Source organism: Diachasmimorpha longicaudata, chromosome 14, assembly GCF_034640455.1.
Source record: "Diachasmimorpha longicaudata isolate KC_UGA_2023 chromosome 14, iyDiaLong2, whole genome shotgun sequence".
In the NCBI taxonomy this organism is placed as follows: domain Eukaryota; kingdom Metazoa; phylum Arthropoda; class Insecta; order Hymenoptera; family Braconidae; genus Diachasmimorpha; species Diachasmimorpha longicaudata.
Window position 1 is genome coordinate 299,523 of NC_087238.1, and position 23,756 is coordinate 323,278.

The 23,756-nt window shown below is 43.1% G+C and overlaps 2 protein-coding genes across 2 annotated transcripts; both read left to right on the forward strand.

The window, feature by feature from the left end:
* Nucleotides 1-6,357: 6,357 nt before the first annotated feature.
* LOC135168996 (uncharacterized) lies at nt 6,358-21,501 on the forward strand. Its single transcript, XM_064133661.1, has 2 exons — nt 6,358-7,043; nt 20,978-21,501. Exons 1-2 carry the CDS (start codon nt 6,528-6,530, stop codon nt 21,209-21,211), a joined length of 750 nt encoding a protein of 249 aa, XP_063989731.1. The 5' UTR covers nt 6,358-6,527; the 3' UTR covers nt 21,212-21,501.
* Nucleotides 21,502-22,000: 499 nt separating this feature from the next.
* On the forward strand, nt 22,001-22,496 carry LOC135169366 (uncharacterized). Its single transcript, XM_064134311.1, has 2 exons — nt 22,001-22,183; nt 22,264-22,496. The coding sequence occupies exons 1-2, from the start codon at nt 22,057-22,059 to the stop codon at nt 22,494-22,496; spliced, it is 360 nt and encodes a 119-aa protein (XP_063990381.1). The 5' UTR covers nt 22,001-22,056.
* The last annotated feature ends 1,260 nt before the right edge of the window (nt 22,497-23,756 follow it).

A 23,756-nucleotide genomic window follows, 5' to 3' on the forward strand; every position in this document is an offset into this window, starting at 1 on the left:
AACATCTTGTATGAGATCCACAATATTAACACCAGGAAATGTCTGTCCATCCAAAGTCACTTGTCCTTGTGAATTCCATTTGAGTCTTTTAGCAGTATCAATGGCGTCAATGTATTCTAGTATACCAGCGGCTTTTCGCTGATATACTTTAGGTGCAGTAGCAACAATAGCTTTTGGGTGGTATCGTTCAGTGGTTTCAGTTTCGACGGGGGCCTCCGTTTCTAACGCCGGCGTTTTATTTTGTTCGGTATAAAACAAATATCGCCTCAGAACGTTGTTATACAACTTCCATTTTTCATGATCGTCTCTAGGGCTTTTCGAATTAAAAATTTCCAATAGCTGGGTATCTAATCTACTTGTAACAGTGCCTGGAGTTTGAGCTCATGGCTGAATTTCTTTAGCCAATTCAGTTAAAACATGGTGAGCATCAACATGTGAAGAATTATTTTTTAGACGTTCCACACTGTCCTCTGGTACAAGAATCATTTTACGTGCATGTTCCATCCTTATACAATAGCTGAGATAAGTGCGCTTATCAGAGGGCCCAATAGCATCGGCAAAATTGAACCACCATTCTGATTAATGATTCTTTTCTTGCTACTTAAACTTTGTTTTGTATCGGCGAGTTTTCTCAATAGTTTTTTATGTTTGCACAGTTTTGATTTCTCACAACTTTTCAAAGGAATATTTCCGTGTAACAAATTTAAAGCACACTCGCAAATGCAGCGATTTAAATCATTATTAGCGTGTTGTATTATTACTCGCTGTAGCCTGGGTGGTGCGTAGATGAGAGCATGTAATAAGGCTGTATTCTTTTCTCCAAGCGACTTGCGACCAGAGCCGCTTTCAGAACGACTTCTCGTTGCCATCACATATAAACGACTGGTACACTCCGTGATGCACCTCCTCCTTTTATATTACGATCCTTCCGCGGAATATAAACATAATGATTTGGATCGCTGGGGAATAAACTTGTACGAAACATACAGTTTTCAGGAGTCGATTGTTTCAAATCTAGCAACAAGTAGCCATGAGTGGCCGAAGTTGCATCAAAATACGCTTCTTGCAGAAATTTTGGATCTTCTGGATATATTTGACGGGCCAAATGGGCAATTTGTGCACGATCTCTGGGATTTTTAAATACGACGATGTAATTTGTATTCAATGAAATATCTCTCTGTCCTTTTCCTTGGTGGAATAAATTTTGAGATAGAAACATTACACTGAGATTTTTATGATGGCTTCCTTTTGTAAATAAATCAACTATTGCACCATTCGAGGATTCCCTCATCAAATCGTCCACGACAACCAATTTTGGCTTATTATCATCAAAATCTCCAGATCTTGGTAGGCCTTCACGAAATTCGACAAAAGTATTATCATAATCCGAATATCCGTTCTACCACTCAGCGTAATAAAAGATCACTTTTTCAATTTGTGTATCGCACATTTGCTTAATTTCCTTCAAAAACCTTTTAACAAAAAATGTTTTTCCACAACCCGTGGGGCCGCAAATCATTGCAGTAAAGAGATGTTTCCACCTCGTGTCCATATTGCCTTCTGAATAATTATGCCTAAAATCTCCTCATTTTATACAATTTTACGGTATCAGAAAATATGGATTTGAAAATGGTAGAGGGGGCGTGACGTAATGCAGCTGTATTGGAGTCAAGTGGGCTTGCCTATGGCTAGGGCAAGGACAATGCGCGTAGGCGGGGGCAGGTAAAAAAGGTGAAGAAATGCAGTAGCCCCCCTGTGGCGCCAATAGTAAAATCCCTGACTTTTCCCAATATAGACCGAATTTTCTCGCACTAGCTGCAGTCGTCTAATGGACATTCACAATGTCGGACCCAAACGATTTAGCGGGGTCCAGTGACCCTTCCGAAGAAAATACTACACCTCCACCGGGAGATTTTGATTGGATAAATAATTTTGATCTTGAGTTATTCGGTGATTTTGCCATTGAAAATAATTTTGATGGAGATTTATTCGAAAATTTCAATTCTGAGGTCTTTGATATTCAATGTAGTGGTGGTCAAAATGTGGTGAGTGACCCTAAGGCTTTGGAAGCTGTTGAAGAGTTTAATCTAGATTTGCTAGATCAACAGAATGGTAAGTATCTAGCTTCATACCGTTTATAATACCGAGAAAAAATTTTAAACATATTTTTTTATTGAAAAATACTCAACTCAATTTCAGATCAACAAAATGACCGCGAAGAAGAGAGTGAAACTCTCTTACCGGCCTTAAGGACAATACGACGATCACGCCAGAGACTTCCACGTTTCAACCCCGACACACATGTGATGGAGTTTGCAATCAACCCTTTACCTGAAAGTCGTGACCCTGCCGACTGGGTTGAAGAAGCTTTTCGTGATGTCTATAATAAAATTATTGAGGCTGGAGGACGTGGTATGAATCGAATGTGCCTTACATTCAATTTCGCAAATATGCAAAGAGACAATGCCGGGACAAGTCCACGTGCCATCAAAGGATATGAGTTTCAAGATCTATGGAATCTTGTCAGCTCTATCGCGCAGAGCGCAAACGGTTTCGGATGTGCCGATACGTTTTGGATCAAACTTCACGTGGCTGAAGCCCCGGTAGGTCAAGGTTTTCTGGAAAACGACATGAAAAGAGGGCTTAGTAGAAAATGTATCCTTCATATTTCGAATGAAGATGGCTTGTGCCTAGCCCGATCACTTGTTGTGGCCAAAGCACATGCAGAAAAATTGAAAACCAGAGCGGATAAGGGCAAGATCCACGAGGTATGGCAGGCCATCCGGCAATGCAAGGGAAGAATGCAACGTGAGGAGGCCAAAAGACTAACTCAAAGGGCAGGAGTCATTGCTCCTGACGAGGGCTGTGGTCTACAGGAAGTTGCTCAATATCAGCGATACTTGGCTGAAGAAGGATCCCTTATCAAGGTTTATTCCCTCATGAGAAACGGAAAAGATCGCCCTGTACTCTACGATGGTACACCTGAATTGATTAGCAGAAAGATGGCCGTCCGATATACCTTACCGATTGTGTATTATCCAGAAGAGAACCACTATGAGCCATTCTAAGGGGGCGCCACCGTCAGCTTTGACTGGCGGGTTTTTAGCCGTTCGTATTTCGAATTGAAAAACGAAGTTTCAAAAACCCGCGGCCCGCGAAAATGAAAATTAGCTGTAAGAAAAATGTAATTTATATAAGGAAAATAAATAAATAAATAAATAAAAATTGAAAAGATTCCCTTCAAGTTTTTTTCCCACCCAATTCCTATTCAATAATAATTTAAAAATAAAAGAAGTAAATGTTTAAAAAAAACAAAAAGGAACACAACTATTTATTTTAAAAATTTTTTTATTAAAAAAAAACTCAAAACTAAAATACATTATTTTAAATAGAGGCTCAGGCAGCCGAGCGAGACGGACGTGTTTCCGACCAGTCTGCGGTAGACGCGGTCAGCCCGCTCGGAGTAATCTAATCTAATTTTCGTTGAAATTTGTTCGATACCCCTCAACTCTGTATTATTTACGATAAATTGCAATGGCCCCAGTGAAGCGCACAATAGACGATTTATATGATCTCTTAGTGAAAGTCAATAAAAAAGAGAATGAACATCAAGTTTCTTTGGACAGCCTGACCAGTGGTTTGTCCGAAATGAAAAACACCCAAAATCAGCTATTAAAAGAGAACAGTGAATCTAAAGCTGAGCTGGAAAAAGTTGTACAAGTGATAGAAGTGAGTGAGAACCGCGAGTCATCCAAAAGCATTCTCTTTTACAAAATACCAGAAGTGAAAAGGACAAATGAAAGAGAAAATGTGATCCAATCTGTTATGGAGATTTTTAACAAGGCCGAGATCGATATCTCTGTACTGTGTATTGAGGACGCGTTTCGACTAAGGAAGGTAACACCAAACAAAACAAGACCAATATTAGTCAAATTCATGGCAGGACGGTGGAAACATTTAATCTATACAAATGCGACCAAGTTGCGTGACATGAGAATCACTTTCGACGAAAACATGAAAAAGGAGGCACGCGACACCAAAAAGATCCTCCTCAAATGTCGATACACGCTGAAACAGGCGGACTTGAAAACCGATTTAAGAGGTACACAATTATTCCTCGACAAAAAGCAGTTGACAGTCACACACATAGACAAGTTGCTCAGGGAACGGGGCCTTGACCCCCTCTCTCCCAGTGACCTGCAGATTCTTCAGCCGAACGAAACACTAGGGAAAACCGAAGAAAAGCCACCTGAAAAAATTCCCGAAAGCAAGAGAACACAGCCAGCCACAGAGACAGCGAAACCATCGAGCTCTCGGATAAACAACACACCGAAACCTAGAGGTCGACCGAGTAATGATTCCCGTAGTAGCTCGGTTTCGGACGTCACTACTGATACCAACAGTATCACCAACTACGTCACCTCAAATCGAACGCCAGTCCCGTCAAAAGTAAACAAAGCCAACTCCAGTAAAATTAAATAGCAACCAGCGCTCAACCGATTGTCGCACAGCAGAGGGCTTTTAAACAGACACTTGAATGGGCAGCCAAATATTTCTACTTCTACTGATCGCATGAACACAGCAGCAGCTCTTCACCAGACGGAAACACATCAACGAATAATTTTCTGGAACGTCAACGGGTTTAAAAACACTGCCGACCTCGGGGACTACGTGGCACCAACAGATATCCTGTGCCTCTTAGAAACATGGCTCGCCACACCCGTCACACCAATACCACCCTGGCTCAGTGACTTTGAGATGACCTACGTCAGTAGTAAGTGGGCACGATTGGCGAATTTTCTTCCAGGAATCGCCCCCCTTCCCCCCTTTTTCCAGACGTGTCCGAACACGTTTTCCCCATTGTCCTTTGAGGAGGACGTCGCCGCTCTAGGGCCCCCTGGGGTGAGGGTCCCCAAAAAATGTCATTGTTCGACAGGAAGTGGGTGGTGGGTGGGGGGCAAGGAATGCGGGCAGGTCCCAAAACGCCTGAAAGCATTCCATTGTTATGCAATGGAATGTCGTTCACGTGTTAAGGGAAACTGGCCCATTATTTTTTTTTTAGATGGAGGATTGCGCAATGCCCTGGCATGAATGGCGCAGTAAATGAATGCTTTTTTTTTACAGGTTTTTTTAGGCTAATAAATTTTCCCTTTCTATGGAAGACCGTTGGAAAAATTCTCAACGATGTCTCCTTTTTTTTGACTATGTTTTTCTCTCTCTCTCTCTTTTATTGCATGTTGTTTCCTTGTAAAAGGTTTTTTTTTTTTTTATTTAAAGATCAAAAATGTTTTTTGCCTTCCGTCTTTTTTATACCTGAAAAGATGTTGAGGGTTTTTGTAATAAATAAGTCAACACAGGGATTATATTTGATCTTTTTTTTTTTTATATTTCATAATAATAATAGGATACATTTCACAAATCTTTGTCTAGATTAAATCATTTACATAAAATCATATGTGTATGGTTTTTTCAATATGAGGGCATTCTGTAAGCCCCTCCCGCGAATTTATCCAAATAATTGTAACAATTATGGAATAATTCTCCAAATAATTGATACAAATAACCAAGATTTTCGTGGGGTATTGTACGTCGAAGATCATCGCGAGCCATGAGATACATTTCCTCGAAATTTACGCGTATGCGATGATGAAGATCCTCCGTGGCAGGCATTCTATTATAATCCATATAATTCATAGCAATTCCTTTAATTGATTGTACAAGCGATTCCTTATATTCCTTGAGACGCAATGTCTCCAAGAAATCCAGCCACTGATTAATCCATGCAGCCTTGTTTTTCAATGTAATGATGCTCTGTCCCATCATCATTATGGGAGTCTGATTTGCATCATCATTGCGAACAAAGGTCACGCAGGGATTTTCAAAACTGCGGTGGAATTTCACGTTTATGGCCCCAAATTCCTTTGCAGGTAGATTGTGGTTGATCTTTGGGTGGAACTTCTCAGGGTCAAAGTAATCGGTTACAGCATCCAAATCGTTGAAAAAAGGGTCCATTCTTCTCGTGTCATTGACAATATGGCGCGTTTCGGGCGTACGCCCATAAATTGCACAACCGGGACGAATTGACCGAAACACGTAACTTTTAAGCCGACACGAATTTGTTTTGTCTCTGATCTATTCAAAGATATAACTTGAGACAAGACCACATGCTGTTCAGCATCACTGAATTCCTTTTGTTGGGTACTTTCCATGTTGAAAAAATGAATGGATGAAATCAGGACGACTGAATCAAATCCACCGCGAGCACCCGCGTTTTATAGCGCTACGTATGAGAGTGGAGGGGACAGAATCCCCCACTATACGCATGACAGACCTATAACCGTCACACATTATCCCCCACCGCAGGGAGTTCTGCGGCGGCGGCGTCACACATGCGCCCCACTTTCGCGGTTTTTGTATGTTGCGCGGTACCCCCACTCTTACCATGGAACCTTCCTATACCGATTTTTTTTTGTTAAATCGAGTGACGCGTTTGTTGTCATTCGTTAAAAGGCATTGCAATAGTAAAAATGTCTAAAAACTTTGAAAGTTACGATTTAGAGTCCCTTAAAAAATATCTCGCGGGTCGCGAATCGTATGAGGGACGACAAAAGCCTCAATTTCGCCAGAAAAGAGTACGCGTATGTGTTGATAAATATACAGATGATGATTACCTAGACAGTGAAGATAGTGATGACATGTGCATTCCAGCAAAAGCGCGGAAAATCGCGATAGGGTCAGGATTGGAATGCGAAGTGGAAGATTTCCTTGTTTATCCTTCTTGTGTATGCAAATATAAATTTCTCGGTGAAATGTGGAATAAAATCCATATCAGATATCGCAGGGATAAATTACACTCTCAAGATGAGGGCATAGACATGTGTACGACTTTTAAAGTATGTTACAATGAAGAACCTGCAGAATCTAATAAAGAAATCGAATCGAATTTTCAAATGAGATATAATCCTCCATCCTTGAGAAGCATTGCAATCGCGAATTTATTAAATGAAAGGAAATATGCGAAAAATGCAAAAACTTTGGCTGTGGTTTGTGATATCCAAAACCCTATATCAATAGTTTTTCCTGCATTTCCTATAAATATTAACCATCGCAACACACTCCTTAAACAATAAACCCTACCCTTCAAAAACCCATCCAATTTCACCATCCCAGCAATAAAAACACCATGTCATCCAAAATCAGTTGCACCACACAGGTGAGTGCATTCACCCCAGCAAAAGAATGACATATACCAGAGCAATGAACTCCACCGCGGAAATCATGCACTGTCAAAACTGCTGACTGCCAAAACCGCTGACTTAACAGGTCGATCCCCCCTAACAATTGGTAGAGGGAAACCTCACCATAATTCCCACCAATTAGAAGCCGATTCGTGTAACCACCACGAACCGATCCGCTCCCCAAAATCCAAAACCGAAGTCAGTCTGGAAAAACCCGCTCACGGAAGAACTACGATCTCTTGGCGGAAATACTATTAAAATCGGTCCGATATTGGCTAAGGTTTCGGAGTTAATCTTTAATTAACCATTCGGAGTGTTCCTGAATAAAAGTAGGGAGCATTACTTAGTAATTATTCGGGGATACTGCATCCTTAAACCGTGAATAAATAATTTCCTGCATATTAAGGAGACTAGTGGTAACCTTTGGTGAATGGTGGGTGGACTCAATCTTAATCATACTTGTTAATTAAAAACTATAGAGCTTGGACTCAAGTCAGTAAATAAAGAATCTACCAACAACTAAGTGAAAGACAGGTATTCCACCTAAGTATCTGTGATAGTGTACTCCTGGTCATCTGGCAGAGAAGAAAGGTGGAATCACCCCAAGAACTCACAACTCAGAATTAGCAATCAGTCGCAGTGAGTAACTGTCAAATTTTAGAATTCGTAAAGATCCAACAAAGATTGTAAGGGTCCTTTAACTGCAACGATTTCCATTTCAACCAATGTATTATCATTCAAATGACAATAAATACGTAAAGTTAGACAATACTACATTTCTCATTTCTTTTAATTAAAGCAATTGCAAAACTACAAATTATAAAATCCTCTGCAGGTAAGAACAAAAAGCAAAACCAGCGTCGTCCAATAATTTAATCAACAAATTCTAGCTTGGGAGCAAGGGCAATTGTCCTTCGACGCTAAATATCTCCGGACATAACAGCTAGAATTTTATGGCGCAGTCGGTAGGACACGCTCTAACCTCCTTTGTTCTTACCTCATCAGTGAAATTGAATAAATCTAGAAATTCACACCACTCGGGCAATTAGACACATTTTTCAAAAAAAAATTGAGTTCATTACTTTATTTTTCGTTTAAATTCACACTGTACTCATTGGAGAAATTCATTCTTCACTCGACTTACGATCTTTCTCCTCATTTTCGCACTACTAAAAATTCTGTAAAATGGCAGATAGATCCTTTATTACCATCGATTACTCGGGAGATGCGGTGACCACTACTCCGGTCGGGGGCACCGCACCCTCAGATAAACATGAGGATTATATTAGAGCTCGCGATATTGCAACTAGTATTCCTCTATTTTCTGGCACTTCTGACCATGCATCAATTGACGAATTTGAGTACGCAATCAGGGCCAATAAGGGGTCTATCGCCACTGCACATGGGAAGAAAGAACAATATATTCATCAGATATTGAAACGGGTTTTACCCCCCGCTAAGAACTTATTAGCCAATACCCACATTTATTCAGTGGACCATATTCTCCAGTTATTAATTGAAAGATATAGGGGTCAGTTTAACTTTACGTATTACGCTCAAAAAGTTCGCGGCCTATTAAAATTCGAAAACGAAACCTTGCAAGATTTCTTGGATCGTTTGGCAGCACTGGTTCAATATGGTCTCAGAGCTATTGAGGGATATGAGGCTGCAGACAAGGTAGCCCTCGAAAAAATACTGCATGAAGATGCCCTCATCAGATTCAAGGAATACAGTCCTCAAAGCATTAAGGATGGCATCAAACACCATAAGGTTACGAGGATTTTCGACGTCAGAGCCAAATTGGGCGCTGAGGAATTTAAGCCAACATTGTCCATTCCAGCGTATGAAATCCCTAACAATCGACAATACAATTATACTTCTCAGTATCCCTCTATTCAAGGATACACCAACACCCATGTGCAAGCTCAACTATCTGCCACGCCAGCATACCTGTCCCATCAGCCGCAACAACGTCTGAGAATTGGAAACGAGCCACACTACCAAATAGGGCAAAGTCAACCTCATGCCCACATGCTCACACCAACTCCATCAACCAGCCTCAGTCATGCACTACCCCCTAACGGAAGAGCTCAACGCCCTTTGGATCCCTTGATCGACGAGCTGATGAATGGGTACCATCCTCCAGCCCGGATCATGTCAAGAAGTACGCCACCACGAGAATACCAGAGACCTACAGTGAACCCACCAGGACCTCCAGGGTATAACTCTATGAGGAACCCCCAGCAAAGGATCATGATGGGATATCCGTACCCAGAAGACATATCACAATGGAGAGATATTCATGAGACCAGTGATGGTCTCTCCGACCCAGAGCTGTATCATCCGGAGACCACCAGCGAAGCTTTCCAACAACCAAGTGACGGCCTAGCTCAACCACCTGCCCCAACCATGATGGCAAAGCCACGAAAGCCACAGGAGGCACCGAAGCAGGAATACATCAGGAAAGAGCACTTCGACAACCTGAGAGGAGACTTCGATAACTTGAGTTCTCTCGTCAAGGAACTATTGACTCAGGTCAAGGTCGGAGGTTCTCAAGGATCAACCCCTCGCAGGGACCGCTCCAGAGACCGAAACAGGAATTTCGGGCCTGAAGGAACTCCTACTAGCTTAGCTAGAGAGAGATCACCTATGCCGAACAGCCCCGTGTCAGCACAGAATTTAAACGAGATCCTGGCTCGCCAGCAGAGTGCACTGGGCAGTCAGACCAACCCGTCGCTACACGCGATGTCCAGCACTCACCACCGCCAGTAAAGGTCTACAAGGTAGCTGCTTGTGAACCCGGTGACGGACCAATGATTGCTGTACATGGACCTTACTTGAAACCAGGAAAAATCACTGCACTCATCGATACCGGGGCATCGGTCAATCTAATCTCTCTCCAATCATTGAATCCGGACACTATGATCGACACTACAGAAACAATCAGAATAGTGGGGCTAACCAATCATGTTTTCAACTCCTTGGGAACCGTTATGCTTCCAATACATGCCAAAGTGGCAGTTCGATTTCATGTGATCGCTCATCAACCTGGCGGTTACGGAGCCATTCTAGGGGATGACCTCCTTAACACACTCAAAACCCACATATCCTTCAGTACCAATACAGTCCGTTTCAACACAAATCCCACTCATGCTATTCACTTTTGCTTACCACCTTGCTCTCCCCGGAAAGAAACTTGCAGGATATCCGTTACCGGGGGCGGCCCTAGAGTGAACGTCCGAATCAACAAGAAACTAAACAGTAAGAGACATAGATTTCTGATCGACACCGGGGCCCACATCAACTTGATCGAGAGGAAAGCTATTAAATCATCAGCAGAGATTCAACCTGCTAGAATTAAATTCCTTCTCGGGGTAACCGAGAATGCTCTACCAACCTGTGGACTGATTTATCTGCATATGCTTGGAACAGAGGTCCCATTTCATATTGTAGACGAGGAATTACCTGTAGACGGAAGCGGTATTTTAGGCCAAGAATTCCTCATCGCAGAGAAGGTCGACATTCGATATGCGCAACCGAATATCACCACCATTAAGCGACCCTGTAAGCCCATTCCATGGTACGAGTACCATAGGCCTTGTGATTCCACCTTGATACCCCCAAGGGCAAGAATGGTCATCAGGATCCCAATTGACAATCCCGAAGTTAAAATCGGCTACCTGCCCAAGGTGAACACACCAACCGGAATATTCCTGGGAGAAGCGGTAGTTCAAGTGGAAAACAACGCAGCTGCAGCCGTGGTAATAAACACCACAGAGGAACCGGTCCAATTACGTCTAGCACCTCAACGGCTTGAACTTTTCGACGAACCTATCATATTCTCGCTAGAAGACCCGGCGCTAGACGAATCTCGCATAGCCACCACCAACCTTAGCCTACTCCTCAGCGAGGAGCAACAGCTGGATAACAGGGTTACTGAAATTCTGAAGGCCCTGCCTGAACAGGACCTTAAAACATTCGAACGAAAGCAAGTCATCCAACTGATAGAGCGATTCCCAGATGTGTTCCACCTGCCAGGAGATGACCTGGGTCACGCCAAGGACTTCACATGTAAAATCCGAACGACGGATGAGGTCCCCATCTTCAGACGGCAGTATAAATATCCTCAGCAGCACAGAGAAGAAATCAATACACAAATTAAGTCAATGAAGGAACAAGACATCATCAAGGACTCAGAATCACCTTATAACTCACCATTGTGGATCGTCCCCAAGAAATGTGATTCTCAGGGAAGAAAACGTTGGAGGCTCGTAATCGACTTCAGAGCGCTGAACCAAAAAACCATTGGAGATTCTTACCCCCTGCCTGACATTACCACGATCTTGTCACAGTTGGGTGGAGCGAGATACTTCAGCGTATTCGATCTCGCCAGTGGATTCCACCAAATAAAGATGGACGAAGGGGACGGCGAAAAAACTGCCTTTACCGGACCAGAAGGTCATTACGAATACACCAGGATGCCATTTGGGCTAAAGAATTCCCCTCCAATTTTCCAAAGAATGATGGACCAAGTCCTCACAGGTTTAAAGGGCTCGGAATTATATGTCTACCTGGACGATATAGTCATTTACTCAAAAACCCAAGAAGATCATGTTAACCGGCTCAACAACTTATTCAACCGCCTCAGACAGAGTGGACTCTCCCTTCAGCCAGACAAGTGCAGCTTCTTCAGAAAAGAAGTTGCGTATCTGGGCCACGTCATCGATAAGGAGGGAATTCACCCAGATCCAAGGAAAATTAAAGCTTTGAGGGAAATGCCGGCACCGACAAATCAACATGGAGTTCAGAGATTTCTAGGTTTCAGTAATTATTATCGAAGATTTGTGAAAGATTATGCAGAAAAATCCAAAAGCCTCACAAATCTCTTGAGGAAAGACACGAAATTCAGATGGAACGAGGAGCATGAGAAAGCTTTCGAGGCCCTGAAGAAGGCAATCACGGAGGACTCTCTACTATTCCACCCTGATATGAGCGAACCATTCATCGTCAACGTCTCAGCAACATCCAAGGGAATTGGAGCAATCTTAAGCCAAAAGGACGAAGAAGGGGATGAACACCCAATCCTATATGCTTTCAGGACCCTTAGAGATGCAGAGACTAGATATACACCAGCGGAGATCGATTGCTTAGCAGTTGTGTATGCGCTAAACTACTTCAGGCCATACATTTACGGAGTACCGTTCACTGTGGTAACAAATACCTCCTCCCTCAACTGGCTGATGGACTCGAGTAACCCCACTACCCGTCAGGTAAATTGGAAAACCTTCCTGAACGACTACTCCTTCGAGGTAGAGATTAGAAAACAAAAGGGCGCTCAGCTGGCGGAAGCCTTCGCAGGAAACCCTCTGGAAAGCCAAACCTCTGAACCAGTACTTCACGCGCCGTGTCTACCAATCAGCACGAACCCCACACACAAACCATGCCTGAAACCGCCACGAACAGTCACTAACCCTAACCTCAGGGTCAGAATCAACAGTGAACCTGACGTTATCAACACCCAGGGCTTCATCGCTGACAGAATTAGGCTTAGAAGGGCTACCCAAGCATCTGACGATAGCAGGAGACCAATCAGCTATCGAGATAAAAGGGAGTACCGTCCCCGCACCAACCGAAATCCAGCCAGTCCGACAGGACAGCTACACACAGAGGAGATCACGCCAACACCTACAACCAGTCTTCAACCAATCGTCGAAACCCTTGAAGAAACAACTTCAACTCCGACAACCGGAGCCCGACGCCAGGCGAATTCAGGGATCACTCAAGGGCCCCAGACAACCTCTGCTTCACTACCACAAGCTATCCTAGAAGTACCTGAAACGACCGGTCCTAACAACGACGTAGTGGAGCCAACGAATACCCCTCTAGAACCAAATCCAACGACGCCAGAGAAGGCAGAATTGAAGGTGTCTTTAGAAGGAGATTCAATTGAAGAGCTAGAAGACGATGTATTCACCTCGGAACAGACCCCCTCGATCAATCAACAATTGATCCTGGAAGCTGACCCTATGACGGACTTAGAAGACGAGCCAGATCAGGAAACAGATTCTCATTTAGAGGGTTTTAACTATAAAAGCATCCGCAAAAGTCTCAAAAAATTCGATGAAATTATGGAACGCCATAACGAAACTCATCCAGAAGAAGAAGACTCTGACGAGGACCCTCAATCGCCGCCTCTCTTGAATCAGGATGATCAACGGAAACACAGCTTGGGACCAGAATTCAACAAAAGCCTTCACGAGTCATACGAGAAATTTAATGAGAAAATGCGTCAATTCGAGGACCGCTCGTTACCACTCATCAAGTCCGCAGATGAAATCCCCAAGGAAAAATTCGCCAAAATGACAGTCGAGGAACCAGACGAGGCCATCATCAACGTCAAAGATAAGGTGGACAGAAAGATACTAATCAGAAAAGGAGATCAAGACAAGCACACAACCCCAACAGAAGGGCAACCCTCTGACCAAGACGGTGCCAACGAGACAGCCCAGGCCGATAATATCGTGTCGGAGCAGCCTTCGGACACAAGCATCCAACAGCCATCCCTCCGACACTCAGTAATCTCAAAACCAAGGACCATACGGGAATCCCTAATCCCAACACCAAGAGCTATCCAAAATCCAACAGCCTGGTCATCACCATTCAAAACCATCGGAAACATGGACACCGCAGCTCACAAACAGCTCTTCTCAGAAGAGGAGGACGACAAATCTATATTTATAGAAAATGACGAGCTAAATGACATCCCCCTTCCCTCATTCCCACGATCGGTCAAAAACCCCCTACCGGGGGCGGATCCAGGGTACCCTTATTATCCGACTCCAACGGGCTGTTCACCATGGGAAAGAACAGACGTCAACCCTCCAGCGCACAGTGACGACCAATCAGACCCCAACTCCGAGGTGCAGGAAAACGGACGGCCACCCGAAGACAAACTGACCATCCCACCAGACGATTATCAACCAGCTAAAAACATCAACGAAACCAGGGATGGATTAACCTTCGTTCGGGGAAATATCGCTCATTTCCTAGCAGCCGACGCTGAATTCACCAAACAGAATACCAAGCTTCTATGCGACCTAAACCTGATTGACTTGGACCACATCAAGAAACTAAATCCTCAACTGGGTCAAGTCATCGTTACCAAATCCGGAAAATTCAGAACCTTCACCCTCATAGCAAAAAGATACCATTTCGATAAAACGCAGAACAGAACCTTAAAACTCTGCCTGCGAAACCTAAAAACGGCAATCGACAAATATGAGGTCAAAGAACTGAAAATGGTGATGAAAGGAGATGAAATTGATGACGATATCAGAATCAGATACTATATAGAACAAGAATTCCAAGCTCACCCTGTGACCATCACCCTATGTCATGGCAACATCCGAATGCCCCCCGAGCCACTGAGACCCGAAATCATCCGGGAATGCCATGAAACACTACCTGGAGGACACAAAGGAATAGTTACCACCTTCCACAGGGTGAGAGAAAGATTCTACTGGCCAGGAATGAAACAAGAAATCGAACGGATGGTCAAGAAATGCCGCATCTGTCAGCTGCAGAAAATCAGGCGAATAAAATTTAAGCAGCCAATGCTAATAACGGAAACACCAAATGAATGTTTCGAACGAATATCCATCGATACCGTAGGACCTCTTCCCCCGACTTCAGCAGGACACCTACATATCCTCACCATACAGGATAACTTCGCGAAACACTGTACAGCTATTCCGTTAAGAGACATCAGGGCACAAACCATAGCTCATGCCCTGGCGACTCAGTATATTGCTCTATACGGCTGCCCAAGGGTAATACTCTCGGATAAGGGAACTAGTTTCCTCAGCAAACTATTCTACCACCTTAGCAAACTACTGCGGTTCCACCATGTCACAACATCAGGCTACCGACCGCAATCCAATGGCGCCCTCGAAAGAAGTCATCACACCCTGGTGGAATACCTGAAAGCGTTCGCCACAGAGACCAGCCAATGGGACGAACTGCTACCATTTGCAATACTGTCGTACAATTCCACCGTACATAGTGCTACACGATTCACGCCATTCGAATTACTGTACGGAAAAAAGGTCCGGCTACCTTCGAATATCCGAGAAGACCAAGGCATCGAAACCTACAACGACTATGTAGTGGATCTGATGTCAAAAATGGAGAAAATTCAGGAGTTAGCATACCAACACCTTCAACAAGCAAAACTTCACTCCAAACAACTGTATGACAGAAACGCAAGACCATTGGAACTAAAAATTGGACAGTTCGCCTACGTACAGAAGGAACCGAAGTTGGGCAAACTAGATCAGGCATACACTGGCCCCTACGAAATAGTAGATATCACGGAGAGGGGTAACATCTACCTAGAAAGCGAAGATGGACATCGCTTTATGAAACACCCTAACAAATTAAAACCCTGCGAAGATTAACATACCACCGGTGCTGCCAATTACTAAGTGCACTATCACTACAAAAGAACCTGTTACAGGGAATGGAGGGAAGAATTCCTGTATATGTAGATGGATCCTGCTCCTTCAACGGCAATATTAGGGCTAGGGCCGGAATTGGAATCTGGTTCGGAAAAAAACACCCCCTAAACACCTATCAAACCCTTGACAGAACACGAGCCACAAACATCATCGCCGAGACGGTTGCCGCCGTTGAAGCATGCAAAATCTGCCTAAGGCACGACATCCAAAAAATCACCATCCTCACAGATTCCAAGTACTTGACCAGCTCCATGACTCAATATCTTCCCAAATGGAAAGCTAATGGTTGGCTAACCTCCAAGGGCAAACCAGTAGCGAATCAACAATTGCTACAACAACTAGATCAACTGATGCAGCAGTTAGACGTCCAACTAACCTACATACCAGGACACAAGGGAATACATGGTAACGAACGAGCGGACGAACTAGCAAAGCTGGGATCCGAAATCCATCAGTAATTGACCAATAAAGCACCAAGCCCAAGGCCATATCGAACCATAGCTAGCCACCCAACCTCACTTAAAAGAAATTAAGAATACATAATCATATGAAAAACCATTCCCCCCTCCCCGCAGAAAACAACATCAATATGAAATATTCCAATACCATCCTATGGATAATATTTCGATGGACCATAACTATCCAAGAAACGGAAGGCGCTGGGATATACCAACTACATCCAATCCCCCATAATCCAGGGTTGTACTATGAAAAAATTGACCCAATCCGGATGATAAATAATAACTGGCAACTCCTCATTACTATCGACCTAGAAAGTCTGACAGGACTGTCCCTACCAGGAACTCAGTTAGTTGATGAACTCCTACAGGAATGCAGACAACTAAGGACTGAGACAGAATGCCACAAGGCATTAGGAATCACCATCATGAACGACTACAACAAGGAACTCAGGCACACCCAAGAACATCTTGTAAAAATCCTAGAAGCTCCACAAGAACACATCCGTAATCGGCCAAGAAGATCTCCTTTCCTGGGATTCATCGGTTCAATTAGCAGAAAACTGTTCGGCACCATGGACTACAACGATTACGAACACATTACGAAGGAAACCGACAACATATACAATGACCAGAGGAAGATCACGCATCTCATCGGAAATGCCACTCACATAATCCAAGCAGAGATCAACACCATGAAAAGGAACCATGAGAATAACACACTAAGAATACGGAGAACCGAGGAGGAAATGAGAACAGTAATAGCTCAATCCAATAGACTCCTACAACAATTGAACAACACCGAATATCTCGAACATCTGATGAACATCGCCAAGGAAGCAGAATATGGAGCTCGAACATACGTCCAAACCGCCACTAAAACCGTATCAGCCATAGAGGACGCCAGACACGGTATCCTGAACCCTCTCCTCATTAACACCAATCAACTAACGAAGGTAACAGAAGAAATCGAAAGATCAACACCCGATACAATTTTCCCGATAGCAAAGGAGAAAATTGACCTGGCACTGCTGAGCCAAATCAGTGACGTACAAACAGCATACCATGACAAAAAATTCCTGATAATCATCGAGATACCACTCATCTCCAGAAACCAAATGGAATTATACAACATGGTCCCCTGCAAGGTTCCACAGAAAATCCAAGGAAACCGGAGCGTTGCCGCCTACATCAAACCAGCCAAGAAATACATTGCACTCTCCCAACATGGTGCCTATTACACCCACTTCGATGAAGACTACTTAAACTCCTGCATCCCATTAGAACAATGCCTGGCCTGTCCGAAGGGTATACCACTGAGGAAAGCCGGCAACCGCAACAGCTGCGAATACCGCCTACTCACCAATACGGATGTGGAACTAAACTCAAAAATCTACCAGGATTGCAACGTGAAGATCACCAATGATCTAGAAACACAGTGGACACGACTCACCAGCAGCAAGGGATGGCTATACTCGACCATCGAGCCGGAAAGACTGGAAATCACCTGCCATAACCAACCCTCGGACAGCGTGATATTAAACGGATCAGGGATGCTCCATCTCAACCCGAACTGTACCGCCGAGACCTCCACAACTATCCTTGAGGGTGCAGGACTGGTCGGATACCAACTCCCCGTGATCCTTGGTATACCTAAAACAATTAACATTTCAGAAATAGCACCAGTCCTAAACGACCTGCCAAAACCCCTAAGCCCTATGTCAACCCTGAGACAATACGTCTTACCCGACACGGCCAAAGATCGCCTATTCGACGATTCGCTGCAACAAACCGTAGACGAAGCAGAGAAAATAGGGCTACACCACCAAGAAACCTATTACCACCGCATCTTCACAGCAACCAATGGGACCATCACCCTGGTGCTTACCCTGGTAATGGCCGCAGTGGGGTACGGCACCTACAAAAAGGGATTCATCATCCTCAACGTTCTCGCCTGCAATTGTCGAAGATCCAAAAGAGCGAAACAGCAACCTGCCAGAGCAACCGTCCGACGACCCCCCATTCAGGGACTCTACGAAGAACCGATCAGCACCATCTCAATGCCAGAACTAACTCTGACAACAGTACCAAGAATACCAGCACTGCAAGCATCGGAAGACCAACGGAACCCCCGTAACAGCGCAAGCCACGCCCAATCCTTCGTAACCGTGGATTACGCGTAACAGTGTATCCCCAAATAAAAGAAAAAGGAGGCAAAGATAAGGCTAAAAAATCAAACAAAATAATAATATTAAGAACTAAAATAATAATAACCATAATAGTAACGAAAGCAATAGCAATCAAAATAATCAGACAAAAAGAGTAAATCCACACCTACTGACCAAAACCATCTATTTCCAAGAAAATATCCACAATAATTCAAATGTAATCCATACGATCAAAACATTTCAAAATTCGCGATATGCAACAGGAACACTACGAAATCCAAGATAGAGTCCCCATAAACACCGCCAATATTGAGCCGACTTCCTGCCGACAGTCCTGAAAATACCTTCACCTGATGCACAAGATCCCTGTGGTGCTATGGCCTGCTGTCCCAAAAATTATAGGAGGACTCCCTCACCCCCAACCACCCTCCTAAACCTCAGACCATATCAAGCTAAAACCACGAAAAAGAACAGAGATTAACTTCGAAACAAAATAGCAAAAATAAACTAAAAACAGCGAAAGAACATCTTACCTGACAACCCAAAAGCACCCCCACATCTCTTCCGATGACTCTCATACCAAGGATAAAAATCCTCAGGTCCTGGTGGGCGAGATAAGACGCGAGTCACCTTCTTTCCACACTTCTCACAAATAAAAACCTTATCGAGATTTAATACCCGCAACTTATCCCAGGAAACGTCACTTTCATCCATCAGGTCACATCCTAGCAGCTTGTTTATCCGGGCCACCTCCTTCTTAAAAACCCGTCCATGTCCAGAATTCTCGTTTCTATCCGCGCCAGTGTTATCCAAAAATGCATGGATCATCTCATGAAGGAGCGTGCGAACCAACACCGATCTACACAATCCAGCGGAAAACATGAACTCTTGCAAATAAATCTTCTTCGTCGTAAAATCCGTGTAGCCAAAACAGTCCTTCTTCCGGCTAGATCTAACATAGGTGAACCCACGCACCCCACCTCCAAAAAACTGCTCATTCAAAACTCCAATCAACCTAAAAATATCAGGATTCTTCCCCAAAACCATATCAACATATGGCAAAAGACCGGGAGACACCTTCACCCCATCAGGTCCAGGTTGATCACATCGCGACAGCAAAACCCTCAACTCCCGAGGAGCATTTCGAATACGACGGGCTCTCGAAGACATATTAACACTTTTAACACGAGAAAAAACAGAAGCAGACTGATCAAAAGAGTACCAAAGAACTGTCACAGAACCTCACTACCCCGGATGCACTATGCAAGTCAGCAGAAATTTGATCGCAATCCCCGACTGAATGAGATAAACCAAACAGTACCCACGATCCAAACAATCGCTGAAACGAATACCAGAGATAAACCGGAAACTCGCCAGGCCAAGTTACACTCAATCATGCGAAACCTCAGACACTTCTCAAAATCAATCTCAAGCGAGTGAAATAATGATTCTGAGCGGGGGCTGTGATATCCAAAACCCTATATCAATAGTTTTTCCTGCATTTCCTATAAATATTAACCATCGCAACACACTCCTTAAACAATAAACCCTACCCTTCAAAAACCCATCCAATTTCACCATCCCAGCAATAAAAACACCATGTCATCCAAAATCGGTTGCACCACACAGGTGAGTGCATTCACCCCAGCAAAAGAATGACATATACCAGAGCAATGAACTCCACCGCGGAAATCATGCACTGTCAAAACTGCTGACTGCCAAAACCGCTGACTTAACAGGTCGATCCCCCCTAACAATTGGTAGAGGGAAACCTCACCATAATTCCCACCAATTAGAAGCCGATTCGTGTAACCACCACGAACCGATCCGCTCCCCAAAATCCAAAACCGAAGTCAGTCTGGAAAAACCCGCTCACGGAAGAACTACGATCTCGTGGCGGAAATACTATTAAAATCGGTCCGATATTGGCTAAGGTTTCGGAGTTAATCTTTAATTAACCATTCGGAGTGTTCCTGAATAAAAGTAGGGAGCATTACTTAGTAATTATTCGGGGATACTGCATCCTTAAACCGTGAATAAATAATTTCCTGCATATTAAGGAGACTAGTGGTAACCTTTGGTGAATGGTGGGTGGACTCAATCTTAATCATACTTGTTAATTAAAAAGTATAGAGCTTGGACTCAAGTCAGTAAATAAAGAATCTACCAACAACTAAGTGAAAGACAGGTATTCCACCTAAGTATCTGTGATAGTGTACTCCTGGTCATCTGGCAGAGAAGAAAGGTGGAATCACCCCAAGAACTCACAACTCAGAATTAGCAATCAGTCGCAGTGAGTAACTGTCAAATTTTAGAATTCGTAAAGATCCAACAAAGATTGTAAGGGTCCTTTAACTGCAACGATTTCCATTTCAACCAATGTATTATCATTCAAATGACAATAAATACGTAAAGTTAGACAATACTACATTTCTCATTTCTTTTAATTAAAGCAATTGGAAAACTACAAATTATAAAATCCTCTGCAGGTAAGAACAAAAAGCAAAACCAGCGTCGTCCAATAATTTAATCAACAAATTCTAGCTTGGGAGCAAGGGCAATTGTCCTTCGACGCTAAATATCTCCGGACATAACAGGTTACTAAAGCAATTGTGCATAATAGTGATGTATTATTATATAAAATGTCGAAGTCAAATGGTTTTTTCGACTGCATAGAACACACAAGATTATGCAAAGCAGGAGTGGGGGAAAAACTCTATTGGTACTACTTTTTTAGGGCGTGTGAGGAAGAATATTATCTCCCTGCGGGGGAGGAGACATTGGTCTACAAGAAAGGAAAGGGACCAATCATTGACCTTTCCTTTCAATAGCCAACAAATGCAAAACAAGTGGGGGGCGAAAAAAAGGAAAACTGGGCCATCCTTTCCCATCAGGTATGCAAAGGACCCCCCATCAAGGGCAAATCTTCAAAAAAGTGTGGAAAACTTAGCCCCTCCTCTAAACTAGGGATGCATCAAGGACCCCAGGGAGCTCGTTTTACTGCATTTACGTTTTTTACGTCAAAATGACATCAAGTCAAGTGGACGCATCTCCAAAATCCAGTTATCAATCAGGTTATCAGCCTGGAACTTTTAAACCTAAAAAATCTAAATATGGTGGAGACAAGGCCAATCAAAACGGAATTAAAATAATAAGTGATCGTGTAGTGCAATATAACAGTGATGAGAAAAGATCAATTGAAAAAATAGTGAAAAAAGTGAAACTCCAAAGACATGAGATTTCCAAGACAGGTCCTGTCATAAATATTGACTTTGACCTTCAAAAGGTTGAAAAGAAGAAGAAAAACTCAACCAGACGATTGGGCCATAAATCACCCGGTAGCACTCAAAGTGACTCTAAAATCCTGAAAGTCAATAATAAAAAAACAAGTGAAATCATGCAAGTGAGTACAGAAGAAAAAAAGTTATGGATTAATATGTTAGAAAAAGATCTTGATTTATTCAATCAAGTGAACTACATTGATAAGAAAAAGGATCTGAAAAAAATACAGGCTCGCGAAAAACGTTTAAAACTCGCGGAAAAAAAGAAGGCCGACTTTATCGCTCGCGAAAAACGTCGCGAACTACCTAAGGAAAAACAAAGACAATTTAGAGCTCGCGAATCAGAAAAAAATCGATCCAAGGACAACACATCGAAGGATATCATCCCTGAGCCCATGATGGAATTGGATTCATCGATCGAGATCATTCCCAGCACTCCATCAGTCATCAATTTAATCCTGGAACGCGAGGGTGAAGATGCTCAGCATGGATCATTGAATTTCGCGACCTCAACCCCGAAAAGTAAATATTCAATCAATCAATCATATGAATTTTGAGATTAGATTGATTTAAGCTAATCTTGTATTTTTTTTTCATTTCAGAACCGCGAAAAACTATCGAGGAAATCGAGGCCGTTCTAGTCGCGTTGGGCGCGAATCTAGAACAAAGGAATCGCGAGGATGATTACGAAGTGCGATGCACTCCAACGCAGCGTCAAAAAGAGCTTGATCAAATTGCGATGCAATTGGATCAAAGCAGTGATGATGATGACGAAGGATTGGCCATCCAGAGTCTTGATTTCACCCCGTTATCACCCAGTAACCGTTCGGGCTAAAAATTCATGAAACATTTTTGTATTTTTTTGGATAGCTGAAATAAAAGTCATAAATTTTATTGCATTAACGGTGAGTCTTGACTTTTTTTTTCATTGCTAGGCAAGACCCAATATTCCCTGTCCTGTCCCCAGCCCTTTTTTTTTACTCGTAGAAGCGAGGAGAAATTTCTCTCGCTTCTTCTTCGTCGGCGTCCTGTAGGCTTTCGTTTATTGTCTCTTTCCTTCTCGTTGTTTAGAGGGTTTAGAGAACAATTTTGACTTTTTCCTCGTCTTTCCCGCATATATCCTTACCCTCATCTCCCTCTAACTTACAGCTTAGAGGGTTGAGGGCGAATAGTGGGGCAAAAGTTATATAAACCGTGAGGTTCCACTATTCGCCCTCTTTCACCACCGACATCCCCGAGGACTAGCGTCTTGTCCTGTTTTAGTGTTTTTCGTGGTTTTTTATTAAAAAAAAAAAAAAATCGCCATGGTGAAAGTGACATGTGCAGGAGCGTGCCAAGAGCACTTAGCCCGCGAGGTAAGTTTTTTCCATATCTTTTGCATGTTTTTCGTGGAGTTTCGCGGTTTTTCTCGCGATTTGTTATATGTGTTTCGCGGTTTTTTTTTTAATTTTCATTTTTTCGCGTCTGTGGGTTCATTTCGCGTATTTTTATATTCTTGGGTTTTTTTTTTTGGTTTTCATTTCGTGTGATTTTCAATATCTTTTTGTTGCGGGGTATACGTTTCGCGTTTTTCAAATCCGCGTATTTTTTTTTTTGTGTCGTGTTTTTTGTTGTTGTTATAGTTTATTGATCTTTTTTGTTTTTCGTTTGTTTTAGTTTTTAAATTGATTTTGGGCGTTTTAGTTTTTCAATTTTTCGTTTGTTTTAGTTTTTAGATTTTCCGTTTTTCGCTTGTTTTAGTTTTTTTTTTAATTCATTCTGTTTGTCTTTTTTTTTTGTTTGTAAATTTTTAATTCATTGTGCTTTTTTTTTTTCAGATGCAGGCAACCAGGAGGGAGCGGGAATACCTCAGAGCGGCCAACGCGTGGCTGCGGTGGGAGGACGCCGAGGGTGAAACCCTGGATAGCGAAAATATTTTCGCCATCCAGGATCTCCATGACAGGGCCGCCAAATGGTTGGCGGATGCCGAGGACGAGTCCTACCTGGTGAGTTTTGTCTCTCTCTCTCTCTCTCTCTCTCTCTCTCTCTATTCCCTTTATCCTCTCTAACCCCTTCCTGTCATCCCCATCTGTCTATTCCTCTCCTAAAATACACC

Bases quoted from the DNA above. Each gene is read 5' to 3' on its own strand.
- LOC135168996 (XM_064133661.1), top strand. From the start codon at position 6,528: ATGTCTAAAAACTTTGAAAGTTACGATTTAGAGTCCCTTAAAAAATAT. The intron at 7,044-20,977 runs GTTTGTGATATC...CGGACATAACAG, and splicing joins ATGCAAAAACTTTGGCTGTG to GTTACTAAAGCAATTGTGCA.
- LOC135169366 (XM_064134311.1), top strand. From the start codon at position 22,057: ATGATGGAATTGGATTCATCGATCGAGATCATTCCCAGCACTCCATCA. The intron at 22,184-22,263 runs GTAAATATTCAA...TTTTCATTTCAG, and splicing joins CGCGACCTCAACCCCGAAAA to AACCGCGAAAAACTATCGAG.